Below are 24,774 nucleotides of genomic sequence, written 5' to 3' on the forward strand. Positions count from 1 at the left end.
GGGTGGCGGGAATTGTTTGTGTTGAAAATTGAGTTCCAGGGCACCTGGGTGACTCCGTCAGTAAAGCTTCTGACTTCGGCTCAGGTCATGATCTCGCGGTTTGTGAGTTCGAGCCCTTCGTCGGGCTCTGTGCCGACAGCTCAGAGCCTGGAGCCTGCTTCGGATTCTGTGTCTCCCTCCCTCTCTCTGCCCCTCCGCTGCTCATTCTTTCTCTCTCTCTCTCTCTTTCTCTCTCTCATCAAAAAAATTTTTTTAATTTGAAAATTGAGTTCCTGTAGGCCAGGATTAAAGCCTAGTCAAGAAGAGGGCTAAGAGGAGCCTGACTACAGTTTAGATGAGGAGAATGTTGGTCTCCACTTTGGGAGGAACTCCAAGAGGACAACGAGATGGATGTTAGAGGGACATTTTTCCCAGCCTCCCCCTGAGAAGCAGCACTTCTGCGGTTACCTTGGGGCCTCCAGTTACGGTAATGAGAAAAATGTCACTTCCTTATCCAGTAACAGAATTTAAGGGACTTGGGATTAAGTGTGCAATTTCTTTTTTTTTTTTTTTTTAATTTTTTTTTTCAACGTTTTTTATTTATTTTTGGGACAGAGAGAGACAGAGCATGAACGGGGGAGGGGCAGAGAGAGAGGGAGACACAGAATCGGAAACAGGCTCCAGGCTCCGAGCCATCAGCCCAGAGCCCGACGCGGGGCTCGAACTCACGGACCGCGAGATCGTGACCTGGCTGAAGTCGGACGCTTAACCGACTGCGCCACCCAGGCGCCCCTAAGTGTGCAATTTCTACCTGAGACTTTCTTCTTCATAAAGTCAAGTTAGGGTTTTAAGGTTATGCTGATTTTCACCTATCATAAGCTTTTTTTTTTTTTTACTTTTTTTTAAAAATTTTTTTAACGTTTATTTATTATTGAGAGACAGAGAAACACAGAGCGTGAGCAGGGGAGGGGTAGAGAGAGGGGGAGACACAGAATCAGAAGCGGGCTCCAGGCTCTGAGCTGTCAGCACAGAGCCTGACACAGGGCTCGAACTCACAAACTCTGAGATCATGATCTGAGCTGAAGTCGGACGCCCAACCACCTGAGCCACTCAGGTGCCCCTTTAATTGTTTTTAATGTTTATTTTTGAGAGACAGAGAGAGACAGAACATGAGCGGAAGAGGGGCAGAGAGAGAGGGAGACACAGAACCCAAAGCAGGCTCCAGGCTCCATTCGAGCTGTCAGCACAGAGCCCAATGTGGAGCTCGAACTCATCAAGGGGTTTACTTTGCCCCTTGTCTTTTCCTCCCTCCCGCCCTTCCACTCTCCCTTCCTCTCTCCCTCCTTCCCTTCCCTTTTGCCACAGAAGTTGAAGGTTGCTTCCTCCTCCTTTAACATGTGAGAAAACTAATTTTCAAAGTTGTTTCCCTTGGGCCTTTTACAACAGGGGTCAGCAAACTCTGATGTACAGGCCAAATCCATCTCCTACCCTGTTTTTTAAATAAAGTTTTATTGGAACACCGCCATAATCACTCATTTGTGCACCATCTGTAGCCGCTCTGGTAAAGCTGAGTGGTTTCCACAGAGATTGTATGTGTCTTTCCCTTTGCAGAAAAAGTTTGCCAACACCTATGCGACGTATTACAAACGAATTCTTTTTTCCATTATAAATATGCTTTCCGTCGGCGTGAAAAATGGAGCTAGAAGGCTTACAGAGTCCAGACTTAAACTTTTGGACTCTATTGTATCCCCCCCAGCTTCCCAAATTATCATCTGAGAGCTTCAACTTGAATGGGAATAATCAATCCTATCAAAGCTTCGAGAAAGGGACCAAGTGCATAATAGGCAGCCAAGTTTCCTCACAAACAAGGAACTTTGGCTCACAGATATTCTCAGTGAAGCCACAGTTCTCCCTTAATTGTGGAGAAATTGTATGGATACGTGTGTGTTTTGAAAATCAAAACAACCACAATAACAAACATTTCTTTCTCTGAAAAAAATATAGAAGCTTTTCTCTTATTCATCCTTTCCATAAGATTCATCCCAGTTTTCCTCTATAAGGAAATCGAGTCTTATAATCCCAAAGGGTCAAAGAAGGTCTTTAGTTTGTGATATGATTTCTGTGACCCTAGGTGAAGAAACAGCAACTTTTAAAAGCTTTTAAGCTCATGGCCAAATATCGTGTCTCTGGATTTTCATAATTTTCCCTCTCTGAGTTTTGACATCTTTTAAAAAAAATGTTTAATGTTTATTTATTTTTGAGAGAGAGAGAAAGAGAGAGGGAGACAGAGCATGAGCAGGGGAGGGACAAAGAGAGAGGGAGACACAGAATCGGAAGCAGGCTCCAGGCTCCTAGCTGTCGGCACAGAGCCCGACGCGGGGCTCGAACTCCCGAACCACAAGATCATGACCTGAGCGGAAATAGGAGGCTTAACTGACTGACCCACCCAGGCGCCCCATCACCATTGTTTTTAAAGATGCGAAGCTGATGGCATCACTGAGCTAATAGCTTTGACACATCATATGACAGAGTCCAGACAGTTTCTCTTCACATTCGGTCTTCGTGGTTTCACAGTGATTCATTTATTTAGTTAGCTCTGTCAGGTCACAGGGCATTTTAATAAGGAAAAGCCATCAAATCGAGTTGATTGATCTGTTTTCATCACTTGGTCCTATAATATCGCATAGGTACATCCTTGGGCAAGATTTTCTATTAACCTGATGATGAGACCAGCATGGCCCCTTTCGTGGGTTTGCCAGGAAGGAAGACAATGGGTTGATGATTGACATTTGCCTTTGAACACCACTGAGATCGGCTGGGTTCTCATCAGTGCCTACAGCCACGCTTCATCCCTCACTCATTCGAGCTCCGATGGTACCAAAAAAAATCAGAATTCTCATTCTCATTTGCTGCCTCGACCCAGACCTTTGCTCATATCCATCCATCCCTGGGACTCAATCCCTGGGATTGGGAAACAGCCAGACGGGCTTATGGAACAGTGTTCCCTTGGTGATGTCATGAACAGTCTCGAGCAAACGAAAGAAACTGAATTCTGCCAGTTTTATTTGTGAATTAAGGATCGCACTTTTATCAGCTTCCACTGTGCAGGCTACAGTCATTTCAGAAGTGCAGAAACGACCCACCAGAAACAAAACTCAGAAGTTGCTGTCACAAAAGACGAACAGAGGAGGCTGAGCATCCATTTAAGGGAGCAACGTGCTACCTGCCATGTTTCCTTGCCTTGTTACAACTGTGAGGACTGATGGCCGTCTGTAAGAACAAGCCATGCCTCAAGGAAAGCTTTGAGTGACTTTCTTCTAGAACTTCTTCTGACCTTTCTTCTCTGTCGCGTATGTTAAAGAAATGTCGTCTTTTTTCTTTGTGGCAGTTTTATTTTTCAAGCTTTCCCGTTGCTGTTAGGACACGTGTGTGACTTAACCACCCTGTATTGAAATATTCTGGGATTTGTTTTTTTCAAAGCGAATATCCAGGCCCTAATGGGTTGATTTTTTCCCCTAAAAATTAATAATAATATACTAATTCACTTCTTCTCTTTGAAAATAATGGGGAGGGGCCACCTCGGCGACTCAGTTGGTTACACATCTGACTCTTTGTTTCGGCTCAGGTCATGATCTCACAGTTTTGTGGGTTCGAGCCCCACCTCGGGCTTTGTGCTCACAGTGTGGAGCCTGCTTGAGATTCTCTTTCTCCCCCTCTTTCCCTGTCCCTTTCCCTCTCACCTTGTCTCTGTTTCTCTCAAAAAAAAAAAAAAAACAAAAAAGAATGGCTATTTGGCCATATTGTTTTCCTCATTCGTTGGCAAACACTTGGGTGAGGGTCCAGCCACACCCAGTCCCTGTTTCTGGGTGAAGCATCGCATCATGGGAGAGAAGACTGAGGCAGAAATGAAAAAATGTCTTGGAGGCAGAAGAGGAGGGGACATTCCTAAATTGCTTGAACTTTTTCTTAGGTTTGGAAGGTTTTGTTATTTAATTACAAGCGATTATTACGTGCTTCTTCATGAGCATTTCTCTTCTGCTTTGGTGTAAAAGTCTGGATGTAGCTCGATATTTCAATGTGCGCATCAAAATCCACGGGACATATCTGCACGATTTCTTTCTAAATCATCCTCTCCGCCTGAAGTGACTGATTCGTACCCAGGCTGATATGCACCTTCCTAAACCTTCCTACGCATCTAAGGGTGTGAAATTATAAATTTGCGCGTGACTCTGCATTTCCTCCGGCCAGTTTGACTTTTTCCTGAAGCGGAGAGTGGTAATAATGACAGTCACATGGTTTATGAGTTTTGTGTGCCGGGCAGTGTGCTTGGTCTTTGTGTGTGAAACGTCACTCGATAAGTAAATAACTGCTGAACTTAAGACGATTTCAGAAATGATCGTAGTTTACAAGCTACAGAATTCTGCCCAGGAAATGGCAAAAAAAGATGCATCTTTAGTTTTTCTGTATACACACTAGAGCCAGCCCGTCTATACGAGTTTGTTCATTTATAGATACACTGGACAAATTAGGAGGCATATGCCAAGCTTTTAACGACATAGATGGGCGTATAATGTCATGTTTAAGGGTTCACACACTGGAATCCCATGGCGTGGGTTCAAGTCTGGCTGTGCCCTTTGGGCAGGTTACGTAACATTGTGCTTTTCTGCAGAATGGAGGCGATCGTACCAACCTTGGAGACGTGTGTTGAGGTTTACTTAAAGGACTACATGGAAAACAACTAGAGCAGCTCCTAATGCAGAGGAAGCATTACCATGGCAACGGAAGGGCAGCCTGGTGGGGGGGGGGGAGGCATTTGCACAAAATATCCCTTTCAGGCAACCTACCTGTGCATAGTTACGATTTTTTAAATCTTCGCTCCCAGTTATTAGCTGACTTTAGTCCTGACGGTAGGTATTGGGACAAACAAAAACGCCCAACCTACTGCTGTCTTTCTCTGATTCATAAAGTAGCAGGGAAGTACGATCTTAAAGCCTAAATGTCTGAATTCTGCCTTCTTCTAAAGACCTCGTTGCAGCCGCGTCGATGCGACCGTGGGTAGAAAACCAAACAGTGAAGCCGTTGGCATGAAGTTGGCACCACAGGCCACGCTGAACAAGGGCCCTATTATCCTTTAGGTAACAGGTGGTAGCCGGGGTATTAAGCTCTTCTGGGCAGGATTTCAGATTTCCATTCTTCAGTGCCGTGGGCAGTATGCTTCCATCATAAAGCGATCAATAATAATTAGGTGCCTGGAATGAAACACAGTACAGCATTATGCTTCCTATATCTGGAAGGAGAAACTCACATAACTAACTCTAAATCAGTGCATTTTCTTTCTGTTCCGGGGGGGGGAGGGGCGGGTAGTGATAGAGGCAGCAGAGAACACAGTTGAAACGTGGATTGTGGCCTGGTGCCGTCACATACGAAGATGACGTGTGATGACAGGCTTTCCTGCAAGGAACGGAAGCAAGCCCCCAAAGCACAGAACCTGTATTTCCGACATAAACACTGTCATCACCGTGCGTTCTCCATGACTATAGGGCCACCTGTTCCACACTTAATAAAACTGTCATAACAGGTGACACGCAGGTGAAGGGACAAAGGGACTGTGGTAAACGGGGCTCCACGTGAATTATTTTTCAGATCTTCTGGTTTATTAAATCGTGTTCTACCATGGTCCCGTCAACAGGGGGCCGATAAACGGCCAAAGGAATCATTTCTTTTGGGCCCCAGCTCAGAGATCTCAGAAGAGAACGCTGATGCTTTGTTAGAATTTGATGGGGGCTCTTCTTGTGCAGACTGGGGCTTAAAGAGCTAGAACCTGGAAACCTTCCTCCGTGTGCTCCCGAGAGTTCTGCGCCAGATCCTCGCAAAATTACTTCCCCTAAGTTGCTGCTTCGTCGTCACTGCGAGGTCGGACGGCAAGAGCGGTGCGTCCTGTTTCCAAAACTCAGAATCCTTCCTTCTGCAAAATTACCTAAAACTTTGTGCTAACTCGCTGCCCCCGAAACAGCAGGTCCCCGTCGTGCCGCCTGGAGATTTGCAAGCCAGAAGAATAGCTTGTCCACTCTCTCGTCTGACCTATTTGACGAAATGACGGGGAAGAGAATTGCAGCTTTCATTGCCTTACAATCACCCTTCCTGTCATTCACAGGAGATAGTCGGCTGGCCAAGTGCATAATCTCATTATATGGTGGCTGCGTTTTTTATTCCCCTTCAGAGACCGTTGCAGCGCTACAGAGAGAAGCAGAGTTAGTGAGAGTGGCCTTTTATTGTTTTGTTTTGTTTTTTTTTCTTATTTCACTGGTCCGTGTTTATTTATTTATTTTTTAATTTTATTTAAATCCAAGCTAGTTAACATACAGCGTCATCATGGTTTCAGGAGTGGAATTGAGTGATCTGTCGCTCACGTAGGACACACAGTGCTCATCCTAGCAAGTGCCCTTGCCCATCCCTCTGCCCACCACCCCGAGAACGTCCTTTTGATGCCTTTATTTTAGAAAGCAAAATACATTGAGGAAATGCGGTAAGCATTTTAACAGGTGCGGTTGAACAGATGGTTATAAAGCAAACCCCGTATAACCACTGCCCAAGTCAGAAAAAACACCAACAGCCTCTGTAAGCTCCCTGATGTGCCTTTCTTTTTCTTTTCTTTTTTTTTTTAATATTTTTTATTTATTTCAAGGAGGGAGAGTGAGAGCATGAGTGGTAGAAGGACAGAGAGAGAGAGAGAGAGAGAGAGCAGAGAGAGAGGGGGAGAGAGAGAGAGAGTCCTAAGCAGGCCCTTTGCTGTCAGCACAGAGCCTGAGGCGGGGCTCGATCTCACAACCCTTGAGATCATGACCTGAGCGGAAATCAAGAGTCAGACGCTTAACCTACTGAGCCACTCAGGCGCCCCTCGATGTGCCTTTCTGATTGCGGCCCTCCTCCCCACCAAAGGTAGACAGTGACTCAATTTGTATTGTGGTTCTATCCTTGCTGCTTTGTAGCAGGGTTCTCACACAGAGTCGTGACAGCAAGGCCTTTCTTTCCAGGAGGCAACTTTATTCCTGCTGGCTTCCTACCCAAAGAACTGAGCCCCCAAACGCCCCGTGGCATCGTTTTTAAAATACATTTTCTACTTCTTTGTCTCCCCTATATGGTAACACACACAAACACGCAGTCTGATTAAGTGGTCCCCTGTTACAGGGTCATGAGGGACGTTGTCACGTACTCACGTAGCCAGGGTGCCTTGAGGTTCATTTTTTTTTTTGTTTTGGTTCCTCTTTCTTTTTTCCTGAGGGAGGGGACCCTACCACGGTATCTGTAGTTTTCAAGGTTAGAGATGCACCTCTAGAGCGTATGTTTAGTTTTGCCGCTTTTGAACCTGATGCAAATGGAATCACAGGATAGGTCTTTTAACTCAGCATCACTGCTAAGGGTCATGTGTTTTGGGTGTTTACTTTTTATTTTGAAAATTTTCAAATGTAAGAGAAATTGAGAGAGTTACATAATGGTATTCTTGGATAATTGTTTAGTTATCACCTAGGGTTACTGAGATCTGGCCATAGTTGTCGCTTCGTTTCCCTCTGAAGTATTTTTATTTATTTATTTTTTTAATTTTTTTTTCAACGTTTATTTATTTTTGGGACAGAGAGAGACAGAGCATGAACGGGGGAGGGGCAGAGAGAGAGGGAGACACAGAATCGGAAACAGGCTCCAGGCTCTGAGCCATCAGCCCAGAGCCCGACGCGGGGCTCGAACTCACGGAGCGCGAGATCGTGACCTGGCTGAAGTCGGACGCTTAACCGACTGCGCCACCCAGGCGCCCCCCTCTGAAGTATTTTTAAAAAAATTTTTTTAATGTTTATTTTTGACAGAGAGAGAGAGAGAGAGAGAGAGAGAGAGAGAGAGAGAGAGAATGAGTGGGGGAGGGGCAGAGAAAGAGGGAGACACAGAATTCGAAGCCAGCTCCAGGCTCCGAGCTGTCAGCACAGAGCCCGACGCGGGGCTCGAACTCACAGAGTGCGAGATCATGACCTGAGCCAAAGTTGGAGGCTCAACCAACTGAGCCACCCAGGCACCCCATCCCTCTGAAGTATTTTAAAGTTCATTACAGACAGTTCTAAGCACGCATCTCTAAAAAATAAAGGAAAGGACCTATATAACCACAAGACCCTTATAACTCCCTAATATCTGATACCCAGTCCATATTTGTGTTTTCCCGACTGACCCCAAAACCCTTTTATGGCTGGTTTGTTCAAACCAAGATCCAGTCAAGATCCGTGAAGAATGTAGTTTTAGCAGCTCAGCTTACAGCTTAAAATGAGTCCGTGATCCTGCCCTTTTCCCATACCCTCAGTCAGTGGAGAAAGTTCTCGTGGGACCCGCCCGTAGGCACTTGGCCCACAGGAAAGAGGAAAACGAATCACCTCATCTCTGCTAGTGACAGGGTCCTACTCGTCTCTCTGACTGCGGAGGAAATTACGCTGTCTGAATTACTGTCAGAAAGAATCGCCAAGTATCAATTATGTCAAAGCCAAAATTGTTATTTTGGGCAGATACTCCATGGTACTGGCCGGCTCAAGGTTAAAAAAAAGACTAGTTTTCCCTAACTGGGGAATGGATGGGCCACTGGCCCATCCAGGAGCTCCCTGGGATGCAGTTCCATTCTGTTCCAGGACCACCAGAGGACAGGTAGATGGACAGCTGGTCCCTTTGCTCTATTAGGATCTTCCTGGTCGGTCACATCTTGTTTGGTTGGTATTGCAGGGTTTGGGGTTGTGTTTGATTCATCCGCCATATAAGTCTTTATGAAGGAGCATGGCCCTCTGCGTCCCTGCTGAGGTAAGACAGGCTGACCTCCCTGGTTCCTTTTTACAAAAGACCTCCACATTTGCCCCCTGTGATCTGGTACGTATTTAGGTCAGTATTTCCCAGAAGGTGTGCCTCAGAATGAAAGCCCCATGGTACTCCATGGAAGGATCACCTTGTCCAATGAATTTGGGAGAAACGCCGGGTTAAGCAGAGTTAAGCTGGTTGCTTTACCGTAGGTCCCTTTGTGCTAATAAGCACTGTGATACTCCCATGGAACCTGGCGTCTCCCCCAAGTTATTGTCCTCAGAATCCTTTCTTCAGAGCACCTCTCTGAGTGACCGTTCAACAGCGCAGACTTTAGAAAGTGCTGATTTGGAGGACTTGGATGGAATCACAAACAACAATAAGCAAACAGTGTCATCCACCCCGTGGGCCATGAAGACTTCATCCCAGCTAGCTATGCGGCATTACACAAGAACAGTGGCCGGGTTACCATGTTGGAGATGAGGAACTTTGCTCATGGGCGTCCACCACTCAGACTTCTGTAGAAGTGAATACTGGAACAACGCGGGAATCCGGATCTGTGCGTGTGACCCGGACAGTTACGCCTTAGAGTCTGTCTTTCAGATGGAATTTCCACATGGTCTGGATTTTTAGAGGGGAGAAAAGTTCTGAACGGGTCAGCCTCTCTGGAGGATCCCTCAATCTTAGTAGCCAGTTTTTAAAATTTCATTTTGAATTCAGTAAGCTTTCAAGATGATCAAGTAATTAAACCCTGTTGCCCAGTTATACACTTTTGGCAAAATGTTTGGATATTCATAGGGCTCGAATATCTTCATTACTAAGAGGCACGATATCTGGCGATCCTACCATTTTGTTTCTAGATTAACATGACTTCTTGAATATGTTGGTCATACCATTCTGTTTGAAACTAGAGATGTACAGGTGCATTCGCTTCCACTTTTCCCTCTTCTCACTATAGCATTTAGATCGACAACCTCATTGCTTTTCCAATTAATTTCCTTATTAATTTTCCTAATTTTTCTCATTAATTTCCTCCCTAAAAAAGCTGGCATTTGCCATCTGGTTTTTCAACCTGGAAGGTCTCCAGGTTTATCCTACTTCTTCAAATCCTTCCTCCCCTTTCTCTCCTTTTATATATTGTACATATAAATTTATTCTGAAACGTGAGAGTATTTTGCATGGAGATAGTGTGAATGTGGGTTGATTATGTCGTGCTGGGTTTCCGAGGCTATGATCGTTGCGTTATATTAATAATCGTCATTTTTCATAAGTCCAATGGGAAGTGGAGGTCTGTTCTAGTCTCTTGAGGTTCATTCCATCTGTCCCTTGGAAATTTCTAGACGAAATCCACATTCACTGGGGTTGTAAAATCTCAAAGGGATAAAAGCACTGAGTTTACTTACACATTGACTGTTTTAACAACCGAAGGTGGAAGAGTCTGTGGAGACTACTGCAGATTGCCTCATTGCTCGATTGTTTATCCCACTTGAAATTTCTAGCTCCTCCGGAATGTAATTTAAAGGCAGTTGAGCGGAGAATTCAACAGAGATGGATTATCCTAGAGGACAATCTCAACAAGTCCTTGCCTTGATACTCTGAGGAGAAGCAAATAATCTGTTCCAGCATCAATATTGCTTCCCCACCACTGGCCCTGCTTCTTCTTCTTCTTCTTTTTTTAATAAAAAAGCAGTACTTAAAAGTTATGAAACGTAAGTGTTTTTCTTCCCTCGGTACTGGGAGCACGTAAAGGATGTACTGCCCAGAAATCGTACATCTAACGATGTGTTCTACAAAATTCTTCCACCTGTTCCCACGCATGCTGGAAAAAAACAGGTTTATGGTACCAATGTTTGTGCGCCCCAAATTTGAAACGGACTTAAATTTCCATCGGTTGCAGATGGGTAAATAAATTATGGTACTTGAGCCATTCAAAGAGAACGAGGTGCTTCTGTGTGTACTGATGGGGAGATCTCTAAAGCATATTGATAAATGAGAGGGAAGAAAGAATTGTAAGGTGATACGAGTAGAACGATCTCGTTTATGTGGGTTTTTTTTATTTTTTATTTATTTATTTTTTTATTTAAAAAAAATTTTTTTTTAACCTTTATTTATTTTTGAGACAGAGAGAGACAGAGCATGAACGGGGGAGGGTCAGAGAGAGAGGAAGACACAGAATCGGAAACAGGCTCCAGGCTCTGAGCCATCAGCCCAGAGCCCGACACAGGGCTCGAACTCACAGACACGGACCGCGAGATAGTGACCTGAGCTGAAGTTGGACGCTTAACCGACTGCGCCACCCAGGCGCCCCTCGTTTATGTTTTTAAAAACTATGTTTATATATGGGGGAGGAGGAGTGTGTGGGAAGGAGGGAGGAAAGAAGAGACAGAGAAATAGAGGGCAAAGGAGGGCAGATTTGGGGAGTTGTATCCAAGGAAGGAGGGGTGGTGAAAAAAGGACTTTCTTTTCACTATGTTTCTTAAATCATTTACTGTGAAAAATATTTTTGTCAATGAAGAAACATAAGCATATGCAGTAAAACCTTGGTTTGCAAGCATAATTCATTCTGGAAACATGTTTGTAATCCAAAGGACCTGTGTATCAAAGCGAATTTCCCCATAAGAAATAATGGAGGCTCAGATGATTCGTTCCACAACCCCAAAATATTCACATAAAACTGATCACAATACTGTGATATGATACAGAACCATAAAGAAAATACAAAATATAAAGAAAAATAAACAAATTAACCTGCACTTATCTTTGAAAACCTTTGTGGCTGGTGTGAGGGAGACAAGAGAGGAGGGTTATGGTGTAGGATGACTTTCACTATTACTAACGGAATCACTGCTACCCATTAGCTCAATGGAATCCTTTTCTTCTCATGCAACTTGTAACAAGAAGCCTTTCCAACGACCTAGAATGAAGCAAAGCTTATTCCTCGCCTTCGTCTTGTCTGGAAAAGCAAAGGACTGTCTGTAGGTGCTTTGAAGTGACAAAAATACACGGGTGCCGGCCGTGGGCACCTTCCAACGTTCTGAAAAATCACTGATTTCTGCCAAACACTGCGGCCTGAGACCGAGCATCCGAGCATGGGAGATGACCACCCACAATCCCACAGTGAGAGAGAGAGAAGAACCGTTGGCTCAGTTGTGATCATGTGCCATTCAAGGTCATGTACTACTCATATTGCAAGACATCGCTCGTTTATCAAGTTAAAACCTATTAGAAATGTTTGCTCGTCTTGCGGAACCTCGCAGAACGAGTTACTCGCGATCTGGTATTTTACTGTATGTGTGTGTGCGCACACATGCACAAAATAAAAAGTTATTTTTAACAGATTCTTCCAATCTGGCCATTCCGTAGGGAGAGCAGTCCACCCGAGATCAAGATGTCTGTTTGAAGTTCATTGATGTCAGGGAAGCATGGGATGGATCCTGGGCTTAGCGTACATCGTATGGATAGGGAGGCTAAGAGAATACACAAAGCGGGGTGCTGGAGAGCCGGCTTCTGGTTAACTATGGCACAGACCCCAGTGCTGGCTGGGAAGAAGAACCCACCAGAGCACTTAGACTGGAACCACTCCGTTGTTAGGGTCGGTCTCTGGGCTTCGTTGGAATTTACTGCCAAGGATCAGTGAGCTCTTCACCAGGCTCTGCATTTCTAAAGCATTTGCTTAAATGGGCGCAGACTTCAGAACAAGAAGTTGGAGTGTAAAGCCTAGTTTTTCCTTTGTTTACAAGCCAGAGCAAGGACAGGTGTGGGTTTTTTTTTTGTTTGTTTTTGCTTTATTTATTTTTTTTTGAGAGGGAGAGCGAGAGCACGAGCAGGGGAGGGGCAGAGAGAGGGAGAGAGAGAGGGAGAGAGATTGAGAATCCCACAGAGCCCGATGCGGGGCTTGAACTCATGGACCCGTGAGATCATGACGTGGGCGGAAATCAGATGTCAGGCACTCAACCGACTGAGCTACCCAGGCGCCCCAGGATAGGTGTGTTTTGAGATGTAGGTTGTTATTGTTATTTAACATGTGGTGAGGCCAGCAGGTCAGAAGACAGCTGCCATTGAAAATATGGCTTGCTACACTCACAGAGCCCAAGAGAAAGGGCCGTGTGATGGGGGGCCTTGCGGAGAAGCACCGGGGTGGGTCAGGAGGCAGAAAGAGTGGGAGAAAAATGTGGGCAAGAGACTTTGGTGTATTTCCCACAGGAAAGAATGGTCAGTGTAATAAGCAAGCTTACCTGGCTGGTTTGAATAATTTCAGCAGGCTCTGGGGCACAGGGACCGTCTCCAGTTGTCTGGTACCAGGGCCTGGGGTGATTAGGGCAGGGGGAAGTGGCCTGTGTAGTAAGAGCCCCCGAAAGGAGGTAGTTGGGGGTGTGGGCTCTGGGTTGGTTGGTTTGCACATGGAAGGTATGTTCACACAGGCTAGTCAGGTACTGTCTGTGGGAGTTGGCTAGTCCTGGAAGAGATCGTCTCTCCAGAATCAGCAGGATCCAAGAGTTATCTGAAAGTAATGTAGCATTGTATGTGGAGTGTATTCAAATAGAAGGGAAGGGGGGAAGGAGGGAAGGGAGGAAGGAAGAAAGGGGAGGGAAGGGAAGGAAAGGAGAGGAGAAAGGAAAGGGAAGGAGGAAGGAAGGAAAGGGAAGGAAAGGAAGGAAGGAAAGGGAAGGAAAGGAAGGAAGGAAAAGGAAGGAAGGGAAGGGGAGGAAAGAAGCAAAGGAAAGAAGGGAAGGGAAGAGGGGAAGGGAGGAAGGGAGGAAGGAAGAAAGGGGAGGGAAGGGAAGGAAAGGAGAGGAGAAAGGAAAGGGAAGGAGGAAGGAAGGGAAGGAAGGAAAGGGAAGGAAAGGAAGGAAGGAAAGGGAAGGAAAGGAAGGAAGGAAAAGGAAGGAAGGGAAGGGGAGGAAAGAAGCAAAGGAAAGAAGGGAAGGGAAGAGGGGAAGGGAGGAAGGGAGGAAGGAAGAAAGGGGAGGGAAGGGAAGGAAAGGAAAGGAGGAAGGAAAGGGAAGGAGGAAGGAAAGAAAGGGAAGGAAAGGAAGGAAGGGAAGGAAAGAAGGAAAGGAAAGAAGGGAAGGGAAGAGGGGAAGGGAGGAAGGAAGAAAGGGGAGGGAAGGGAAGGAAAGGGAAGGAGGAAGGAAAGGAAGGAAGGGAAGGGAAGGAAAGAAGGAAAGGAAGGAAGGGGAGGAAAGGAAAGGAAAGAAGGGAAGGGAAGAGAGAAAGGGAGGAAGGAAGGAAGAAAGGGGAGGGAAGGGAAGGAAAGGGAAGGAGGAAGGAAAGGGAAGGAAAGGAAGGAAGGGAAAGGAAGGAAAGGAAGATAGAGAAAGTAAAAGGACATGATTAATAGATGGTGATAAACATGCAGGAGTTCTGCCTTTCAAGGTTTTCTGCATCTTTGCTATTAAGGCTGAATTTGATGGCAGGCTTTGGAAGTCTTTCTTGGATATGCTAACCTTTGTGACGGTTTTGCGGGAGCCATTTGGGGTAATTTTTGGCACAGTAATTGAGAAGTCCCTCTTCTGTTCCTTTCAGGCAAGAAGGGTACTGGAAAGTTCTTTCTGTGTATTTGGATCTCCTCAACTGATTCTTTTTGGTAACTTCCGCCCTTTCCCCCTTCAGGCTGTGTGTCTGGTTGGGCACAGAATTTTAGCCCAGGTGTCCCTGTGCTGGTTTTTGCATGTTCACTGGCTCATGTGATTTTGTGTTTGATGTTTCACTTGCCACAGGACCACCTCGAAAGCCTGTTACGGTGCGGTCCACTTACCGCCCAGAAAATTGGTTCTTTTCTAAAGATCCATGGAGTTGCATTGCCGTTATCTGAGCTGAATTTTCATTTTGGAGGGGGAGTGGGGGTGGACTTAGATGCCTGCTTTTTCTATTTTGGTTCTGCTGGTTAGAGCTTTAGAAAAATGTTCTTAGAAGTTTACCTTTACATTTCTTAAATGTTTATTTATTTTTGAGAGACAGAGAGAGACAGTGTGAGCTGCGGAGGGGCAGAGGGAGAGGGAGACACAGAATCCGAAGCAGGCTCCGGGCTCTGAGCTGTTGGCACAGAGCCCAAAGTGGGGCTCAAACCCACGACCCACGTGATCATGACCTCAGCCGAAGTCTCATGACCTTAACCAACTGAGCCACCCAGGCACCCCCTGAGCAAGTTAATTTTACTGGGACTCAGGTCCCCCTGAAAAGTGGGACCTACTTCAGAGGATTGTGGTGGCGATTAATTTAAATAACATGACCCGCCGCCCTTCTCAAAATGATCTTGGTATCCCCTGTGGGCACAGCGTCCTGTCCTGGGAAATGGACAGACCCAAAGGATGAAAAAGCCATCTCTTGCCAGATTGGAAACTGGCTGGGGAGGGGAGGGGGATGTATTGTTTAAATACGAGCAGATCTGTTCCGTGAGCTCCACCTTAGTTCTTAAGGACAGACTCAGTATAGTCAAGAAATGGCACCTTTGGGGGACAGCCAGCTTCAGTCCTGCCCTCGGAGCCCCTGGCATTACTGCTTTGCCATTAGGAGCATGTCTGTGGAAGAGTGTGAGCAGCACTGAAAAGAGTCCACCATAGCCCATGCCAGTATAGCTCAGTCTCAGTTAACCTCCCATCCTTGTTTTAGAAACTATCCGGGTACGTTTCCCCGGCATGTCCTTGATATCACCTCTTGGGCATGGCCAATGTTGGGATCGCCATCTTCCCTACCAACCTGCTTCTCATCCTGTGTCCCCCCCCCCCCACCCGAGCGATCAACAGCAGCGTCCATTCAGCTATGCACGTCAGGAACCAAGCAGTCGCCCCGGACCCCTCTCTTTCCTTCCCATCCTCAACTTGATGCCGAGGCAACGTTGGCCCCTTCCCGTGACTTGAATGCACCCTTTGCCTGCCTCTCCGTCACCAGCGTTTTGGTGCAAGTGACCGTCATCTCCTGCCTAGACGAGGTGATCCCCTAGAACTGGCCTCCCTCCAACCTGCTTCCCACATTGACGTGGGCATTGATCTTTCAGATACCCAACTCTGACCGTTTGTTCCCGTTGCCCTTAGAATAACATGGTCCGTGAGGCCCTGCGTGGCCCAGCACCCCCGCCCCCCGCCATCCCTCTGTCTACATCTCGAGTCCTCTATCTGTGCTGGTGGCTGCAGTAACATGGGTTGCTTTCTCTCCACCAATAGTGGCATGATTCCTCCATCGGGGGCGGGGAGGGGGCAGTGCCCAGCTTGCTGTATGTCTGGAGTGTTCCCCTCAGCCCCTACGTGACTGCCCTTTGCCAAGATAACATGTGTTCACCTCTCAAATTCAGCCTGTGGGTCTCTTCCTCAGAAAAGCCTTTTCTCATGGCCCAGTGAGGGAGGCTATCGACCACACGTCGGGCAGGACGTGTCCCTTTCTTTAAACAGGACTTCCCTCAATTTGTAACCCTACATTAGGTGATACTATCTGATGACCGTCTGAACCACATCTTAGTCTGCCAACTCTGTGAAAGGAAGGACCGTCCCTTCGGTCTCCATCATCTCCAGCCCCTGGCAGAGCGCCTTTCGCCATGGGCAGGGGTCTGTAATCCTTGAATGAGCACGCGTGACAGCCGAGGTCCGCGTGGTTGGCCTGGGAGCACCCACATTCTACGGAAAGTGCCACCGCAGTTCGCCAAGCCCATCTCTTTGCCCACCTTGCTGCAGATACTTCCTTTAATGCTGGGCATCAGGTCCTTCCGCTGGGAAAAGCCCCCGGGAAGCCTCATTTTGTTTCAAAGAAATCTGTTCAACTTGTGGCTCAGTATAGGACGGGCCAAGCACCCCTTTCTGCGTGCCTCCCGCACGGCTTCACGTCACCCAGAGGATCTTTTCACAAAGTCCTTGCTTAAAAACCCTGCTTCACGTGGCCTATCCAGTCTTTTCCCAATGCACCACTAGCAAATCTTGGCTTCAAAGCAGGCGGAACTTCCTAACCTAGCCGCCCGCAGTTGTCTCTCCCTTCTCTGGAGGTTCCTCTTGGGCACAGAGGACGTCTCTCTACCCTCCTGCCACCTCATCATGCCGTCCGATATGAGTCCTAAAACTCCAGCCCCCAAAACAAGCCCTCCTCGGGTGACTCCTTCACCCACCTTTGTGGCGTGACCTTCATACAGCCCTCCTGCCCTCACTTCGGGGGGCATATATTTCTACGTTTCCATGTTATCATTAACCTGTTCTCAGTAAGCTATACGCGAGTGCAGTCTAACCTGGTGTTTTTTCTCTTGTCTCATATCTCTGAATTCACTAGACGTGAAGAGAACGTTAGAATATTTTAAAAATAGTAAGTCCCCAAATCTATAAAAAAGGGATTTTCAACCTTGATATGACCGAATAACCCAGTGAGCTTTTTATTCCAATATAGGTCTTCAGGTCCTACCCTGGACCTATTAAATCGGAGAAGCTGGGGCTGAGGTGTCAGTGTTTTCTCAGAGAGGCAAAGTGACTTGACCAAGGTCACACAGCTCGTAGGTGAAAGCATCACAGTCCCCGTTTCCTTGCTTGCTTTCTAGCGTTTACTCGTATTCTTTGGACTCAATTCTACTGAACTCTGTGTAATTAATCTGTATCTAAATTTGCATAAAAGTTTCCTTATTTTATAACTGCCCCCCCATAACTGTGTGTCCAAAGGATGTGGAGAATCTCAAGGTGACAAAAGCAAACAAAATAACGTCTCACCTCCTTTACCCACTGTTCACCCAGAAACAGGGATGCCAGCTGCTGGGGGGGGGGGCTCTCTCGCTCGCTTCCGTGGGCTCTCCTGACCTGCCCAGCCTGGCCTTGAGCCACAAGCCTGCCCTTTGGGCGGCCACTCACTCTTCCACTCCTGGGCTGTGTTTTCACTCGAATTGCCCTCTGTCATGCCCACTGATCTGAGAGAAACGCTCCCTCTTCGCTCCTCCAGCCCCACCTACCTGAGTGTTTGGCTCAGATGAGCAGCTGAGTCACGGTAGACGTGCATTTCATAACTGGGCAGCTCACGGGTCGCTTGCCTGCTTGGGTTTGGAGCCTAAGAGAGGAGAGTGATGGGCATCTGTACCGTGGGGGTGGGGGTGGAGTCCCCCTACCACCTGCCTCTATTTCAACCCAGAGAGTTTGCAGGAGATATTTTCAAACTTTTTTTTTTTTTAGTAGCTGGGAAGGAAAAGAAAAAATCCTCAGTGACATCTATATAATCTACATAATTTAAAAAAAGAAAAGAAAAGAAAAGAAAAGAAGGAAGGAAGAAGGAAGGAAAGGGAAAGGAAAGGAAGGAAGGAAAGGAAGGGAAGGAAGGGAAGGAAGGATGGAAAGGAAGGAAGGAAAGGAAGGAATGGAAGGAAAGGAATGGAAGGAAGGGAAGGAAGGAAAGGAAGGAAGGAAAGGAAGGAAGAAGAAAGGAAAGGAAGGAGGGAGGAAGGAAGGAAGGAAGGAAGGAAGGAAGGAAGGATGGATGGATGGATGGATGGATGGAAAAGCAATCCCACCCTATGAGGAACGTCCCGAGTCAGGGAGATACGCTGTGACACACAAGTTGAGCTGACCTTGGAGGTAGCATTCCTGACTTTGAATCCTGGCTCTTCTTCTCAGTAGTCTTGCGGCTCTGATGAGTTGTTGAATTTCTCTGTGCTACAGATTACAACGCCGTAAAGTGGGGTAGAATAAAATGCAATACAAGTGCCTACCCCTTAAGTAGTTTGAAGCTTGCTTTGAAGATTAAACGAAATAATCTGAGTGAAATGCTTGTTCTCCTGTCAAAAAATGTTAACAGGTCTCAGTAACTGACATTAATAAAACAGTAACTTACAGAAGCTTCTCCGGATGTTACTTTTTAATACATATTAACATTTGATTCCTCTGAAAAAGTCTTTGTTACTGACCCACACTTGCTTCTCTGTGTTTTTGCTTGTAGCCCTGGAAAGGAAAATATCAATGAGGCAAAGCAGAGAGGAGCTGATAAAACGAGGGGTTCTGAAGGAAATCTATGATAAAGGTAAGGGGGACTGGTCCCCTCCACAGGGCCCAGAAAGCCACGTGTGGAATCTGTGTGCGTGTTTCTCGGAGTTGGGTTCCGTTTTCTGCGTCACTTTATCAGGATTTGAACCTCTCACACCCCCGACAGTTCTGGAGAGAAAAGAGAAGACACTAGGGGTTCCCAAGACAAATGTTAAAAACCTACAGGCATCTAGAATTTCCTTAACAGATTTTTTTTTTTTTTTTTTACTGACAGTCTGTCTGGCCACAATAAAAGAGGTCAAAGTGGCAAAAATTAGAAAATACGGCCGTACACCTAAGATATTTCAAATGATAATATTGACAGTAATACAGATGCTCTGTGAATGTATCCACAGGTGTTTGCCAGTGAATAAATACTGTGTGTCTTTTGCTTATTGAATGACTGTCTTTAAATATAAATGTATGCAGTGGTTTTATATTAAGTATTCTTTATTTTTATTTTTTAACAGCTTTGCTTTTTTTTTTTAATTTGTTAATGTTTATTTTTGAGAGAAAGAGAGACACAGAATGCATGTGGGGGAGGGGCAGAGAGAGAGGGAGACACAGAATGGGAAGCAGGCTCCGGGCTCTGAGCTCTGAGCTGTCAGCACAGAGCCCGATGTGGGGCTCGAACTCACGGACCACGAGATCGGGACTTGAGCTGAGGTTGGATGCTTCACCGACTGAGCCACCCAGGCGCCCCAAAGAGCTTTGCTGTTTTTCATTAGGTTTCTCTCCTTCTCCCTCCCCCCGCCTACTCTCTCTCCCCTCCCCTCTCCTCCTGTCCTCTCCTTCCTTTGCCTCTTTCCCTTCCACTCTCCCCGTTAAGACTCTTGGTGAAATGACAAACTGTCATCTTCCAGTCTTGATACAGGAATCACCAGTAATTGTTTCAAGTCTTATCACTGTTTGAAGCTGGTGTTAGGCGGTGGGCCAGATTATTAACGCACATATTCTCCTCTAAAGAGGGATTCTGGGGCGCCTGGGTGGCTCAGTCGGTTAAGCATCCGACTTCGGCTCAGGTCTTGATCTCTCGGTTAGTGAGTTCGAGCCCCACATCGGGCCCTGTGCTGACAGCTCAGAGCCTGGAGCCCGCTTCCCATTCTGTGTCTCCCTCTCTCTCTGCCCCTCTCCCACTTAGGCAAATGCGAACGCTCTCTCTCTCAAGAATAAATAAAGAACAAAAGAAAATCTTTTTAATGCCTGCTCAGATCCAGTCAAATGACCCCTTCCCCTCCCTCCTACCTTCCCGCGGCCCTTCTCTCTCTTCCTGTTAACCTTCAGGAATACTCAACAGAATATATTTAACTGTACCGCTTATTGTTCCCATCACACCCGATAACTGGGTTAGGGTAAGCACTGCCCGAGAAACTTCCGACGTAACCAAAGACGCCATGGGTCGTTGCAGCCAAAGCCTCGTTTTCTAGAGACAGAAATGGTGGCGTTGAGGCCGGGGCCTCAGATGGTTTTCCCGTTTGCTTCGTTGTGTGCGCTCAGTAGCTGCTAGTGGAGGAAAGGACCGGTTCAGCCTCCACTTGTCGGTAGAGCTTCCCCACTCGTTGGCCTGTGCATTGTCACTGTCTGTGCTCCTCTGTTGAGTCGTTGGCTGCCTTTCCTTGCTAGCGTGGACGCTCCAGGAGAACACGGACCTCAGAGGCTTACCGCCAGGCCCCCCAGCCTCCGATAGTGCTTGACAGAGACAAGGCTCGCAAACGCATTTATCGTTTGGATGAAGGGAAGAGGAGAAGAAGAGAGGGACTAAAACTAGAAATCCGGTTGCATACAGAACACGCAGAAGCTTCTATTTGCTCCGGGTTTTTTCCGGTGGGAAGCATCCGTTTGTGTCACCGCGGATGTTAATCTTGTTACCTCGTGTCATATCAGCTGTGAGGGACGTGGGCCCTGTCGTCAGATTGCTGGTCCCACTCCAGTTCCACTCCTGACTAGCTGTGCAACCTCAGTCGCATTGCTTACCTTCTCTGGGCTTCTGTCTGAATTGGACGAAGCCCGTGGGGATGATGTTGTGGCAGCGAGGAATACGGAAGGTGGCACCCGGACGTTGGTTTGCGAGGGCTGCCGTGACAGAGCGCCCCAGACTGAGTGGCTTACGCAACAGAGACGTGCTTTCTCACGGACCTGGAGACTGGAAGTCTGAGATCGTGACGTCAGCAGGGTTGATTTCTGGAGTGGTCTCTCTGCTTGGCTTGCGGATGACTGCCTTCGCACATGGCCCTTCCTCTTGCTCACACGCTCCTCATGTCCCTTCCTCTTCACAGAAGGACGCCAGCCCTGTTGGATTAGGGCCCCACCCTTGTGACCTCATTTAACCTTCATTATCTCCTTAAAGGCCCTTTCTCCAAATACAGTCACATTGACCGCTTGGGCTTTGGCATGAATTTCGGAGGTGGGGGAGGGGATCCAGTCCAGTCCGTAACAACCTGTAGAATAAGCCGTCATCCCATAAATGCTCAAGAAGTGTTAGCGTACCATCATGAGGGGTCGCCATCATCCTTTATAGGTTCTGAGACCCTTTACATGCCGTACCCTCAGTCGGCAGGCACAAGGGTTAGGAAGGAACATCCCTGCCCCCTCTTACCTAGAGGTGCGGGGTCCTCCAACCCCTCCTACCGTGTGGGGGCACTGACACGAGACCGCCCGGCCCCTCTCTCACGCCTCCGCTTAGGGTTTCCTGTTCTCCTCCCCTCTCTAGGACATCACTCACCTTGCGGTAGCTGGGAGCCCGGTGGGTAGAACCCATGAGACTCTATCGCCGCGACCCGAGGGAACAGCAAGTGGCAAAGGGACTTTACTCGTTTTCCAAGTCGTGTGTTTCCAAGAGGCATTTCCTGGACTTGGAGCAACCATTCCATGTTGCCTGGCTGGTGACGCCTCGTGCTGCCTCCTGTGTTAGCTCATGGCACTCGTGGGTCACCTGGCAGCGCGATGGGGTCCTCTGGGGAGGCACGGGCCCCGATAGCGGCCTGTTGGTTTGTAAATGACCGTGTCGGCCCATCCGGCCGCGCAGAGCCCACGAGGGCCGGCCTCTGTCCACACCGCGGCTACGCTCTGTCCGCGTGAGCTTGCTGATAACGGAGAGCCGTTTGTCCTTAGTTAGGTCGCTTTCCTCTTCCACCTTCTTTACGCTATTGATTTTTGCTTAATAACACCCCACTTGTCCGTAGAAAGTGTAAAGGTAACCCGTGGGGACGTGAGATTTATCAAGACGCGGGCAGGGCGGACTCAGAATCGATGAGGTTTTATTACCCTTGACGGTTCTCCTCAGAATCCTTTGCATTTTGCTTAGCGGGTTAAAAATCCCAAACTGGTGCATGAAAAGTCAAATCCGGCAAAACGAGAGCTGGGGTGGAAGAAGGAAAAGTATCTCAAATGCCTACAGGAGTGACGTCAGGAATCCTTCATTCAATTTTTTTTTTAATCTTTATTTATTTTTGAGAGAGAGAGAGAGACAGAGTGTGAGCAGGGGAGGGGCAGAGAGAGAGGGAGACCCAGAATCCGAAGCAGGATCCGGGCTCTGGGCTGTCAGTACAGAGCCCGACGCGGGGCTCGAACTCACGAACCGTGAGATCGTGACCTGAGCCCAAACCAAGAGCCAGATACTTAACCAACTAAGCCCCCCAGGTGTCCCTACGTAGAAGGTTGTTTGGTTGTTTTTGTTTGGTTGGTTTGTTTGTTTTTTTTTAGTGTTTTTTATTTATTTTTGGAAAACTGCAAGCGGGGGAAGGGCAGAGCGTCTGAAGCGGGCTCTGTGGTGACAACCGCAAACCCGACATGGGGCCGGGACTCACGAACCGTGAGGTCATGACCTCAGCCGAAGTCCGGCGCCCAACCAACTGAACCACCCAGGCGCCCCCGACCTAAAAGTTTAAAATCAGAGAAAATGGTTTATTCTCTGGGTATATGGAGGCCACGTGAGAAGGCAGGACACTTGGAAAACTACATAAAAGGATAATTTTTAGTTGTTAACCATGGTGTGGTAGGGATGTGAAATCATACATTCTTTTCCTCCCATTTTCCAAAATTTCCACAATATGGATGCAGCAGGTTGAGGGGGAACACAAGGTAAGCAATTAGAGGAGCGATTACCATTCCACTCACGGTGGAAAGTAATCTACAGTTTGATAGCTCATTTTTTAAAATGTTTATTTATTCTCGGGAGAGAGAGAGAGCGTGCGTGAGCATGGGAGGGGCAGAGAGAGGGACACAGAATCCCAAACAGGCTCCAGGCTCCGAGCTGTCAGCACAGAGCCCGACGCAAGGCTCGAACTCACAAACTGTGGGATCATGACCTGAGCCGAGGTCGGATACTTAACCGACTGAGCCACCCAGGGGCCCGCGGTAGCCCATTTTTTAACTCTGTTTACCAACCTTGCGGCCTGTCTGTTTGAATCAGAAACTAAGGGTTCTCTTAGACTCCCTGGAACACCCCTTGGTTTATTCAACAAATTGGCACTCAGGGCCCCCTCCGTGCCACGTGGTCTCCCAGACCTTGAGCTACAGCGATCACCAAAAGAGCAAAATCCTAACCTTCTCAGAGTTTATGTTCTACAAAAAGAAATAGGAAGTAATTAAATACGCATAGGGTATATCGTCAAGCAGTTGTAAGCTGTATGAAGAAAAACGAAGCAGCAGGATAAAAAGATAAAGTCATAAGTAGAGCCATGATTTAGACAAGTGCAGTCATGGAGGACTTCTGGAGGAGGTGATACTGACACAGAGAAATTAAGTGCTCTGTGGCTGAAACCCACATTGGCCCTCCTGCCCTACTTCCACAAAATTGTAAATGGACTCAGTATGTTACTTTTAAAGCCTCTGTAGGGCATTTGCCTCTCTTGGTTTTCTGTAAATCAGAGCACATCGTCCCCTGTCAGAGCCTGCAGTGGTTCCCCATTTCACTAGGAGATATTCCAAATCCCTGCGACAGCATGCAAAGCCCTCTGTGATTTGCCCTCCAGCCCCTAAGTTTGCTTCAACTCCCTGGCCGTACCGCCTCATAACCACCTCTCGGTGACACATCTCTAGGCTCGCTTTCTAGCCCTCGAGGTTGACATCAGCCACTCCCTTTCCTGGAACCCTCTTCCCCCAGATGGCCATCCACATAGCTCCCCTCTTTTCAGGTCTTTGCTTAGATGCCACCTTCTCCTCGAAGCTTACCCTGCACCAACCAGATTTTACATGGCCACCTCCTTCCCTAGGTCCTGCGTGTCCTGCCCCTGCTCTGCCGTTTTCTGTCTTTTGTTAGTTTCTGTCTCTTACCACCTTCAAACGGGCTCTAGAAGTAAGTTGTTTATCGTGTTGCCCTTTTTGCCGTCTGTCTCTTCTCACTGAAATGGAAGTTCCACCAGGCGGGGTATCGGGTCTTGTCTGGTTTGTTCACGGATGGAGCCCGAGAGCCTCCAACAGCGCCTGGCACGTAGCTGATGCTCAGTAAACGTGTGTTGGGAGAACAGTACGTGCCAACCGGGAGCTGGCTCTCCAGGTTCACAGCATTTGCTTTATTCGCTGTTGCTGGTGAACCTCCCAGTTCTCTGATCCCCCTTGTTTATTTAGCTTTATGGTCCATGAAACTTTATGGCCAGTTATTTAAATAGGCAATAACAGACTATGTATATTTATGTAGATGGGTGCTAAATACTCCACTTTCATATAGTGGCTTTTTAAAAAAACTTTTAACGTTGATTTATTTTTGAGAGTAAGAGAGAGAGAATGCAAATGGGGCAGGGGCAGAGAGAGAGAGGGAGACACAGGATCTGAAACAGGCTCCAGGCTCTGAGCTGTCAGCACAGAGCCAGGCGTGGGGCTCGAACTCCCAAAATGTGGTGAGATCATGACCTGAGCCGAAGTCGGACACTTAACTGACTGAGCCACCCAGGTGCCCCGGCGTATAGTGGCTTTTAAGTGTTAAGGAGAAACATATCCTGACAACAGTGAATGGTTTGGCCGTTAGTAAAATGGTGATGATATTTCTCTGACTTAGGAAGGA

The 24,774-nt window shown here is 47.3% G+C and overlaps 1 protein-coding gene across 1 annotated transcript in view; it reads left to right on the forward strand.

Moving 5' to 3' along the window:
- Positions 1-24,774, forward strand: part of PHACTR1 (phosphatase and actin regulator 1) — a 216,292-nt gene that overhangs the window by 87,394 nt on the left and 104,124 nt on the right. Inside the window, exon 2 of the mRNA XM_047101806.1 lies at positions 18,691-18,771. Coding sequence (XP_046957762.1) covers positions 18,691-18,771 — 81 coding nt within the window. The remainder of the gene's footprint in view (positions 1-18,690; positions 18,772-24,774) is intronic.

Source organism: Lynx rufus, unplaced genomic scaffold, assembly GCF_022079265.1.
Source record: "Lynx rufus isolate CCGP_SWC_20201006 ecotype Redwood Valley unplaced genomic scaffold, mLynRuf1.p SCAF_6, whole genome shotgun sequence".
Lineage (NCBI taxonomy): Eukaryota > Metazoa > Chordata > Mammalia > Carnivora > Felidae > Lynx > Lynx rufus.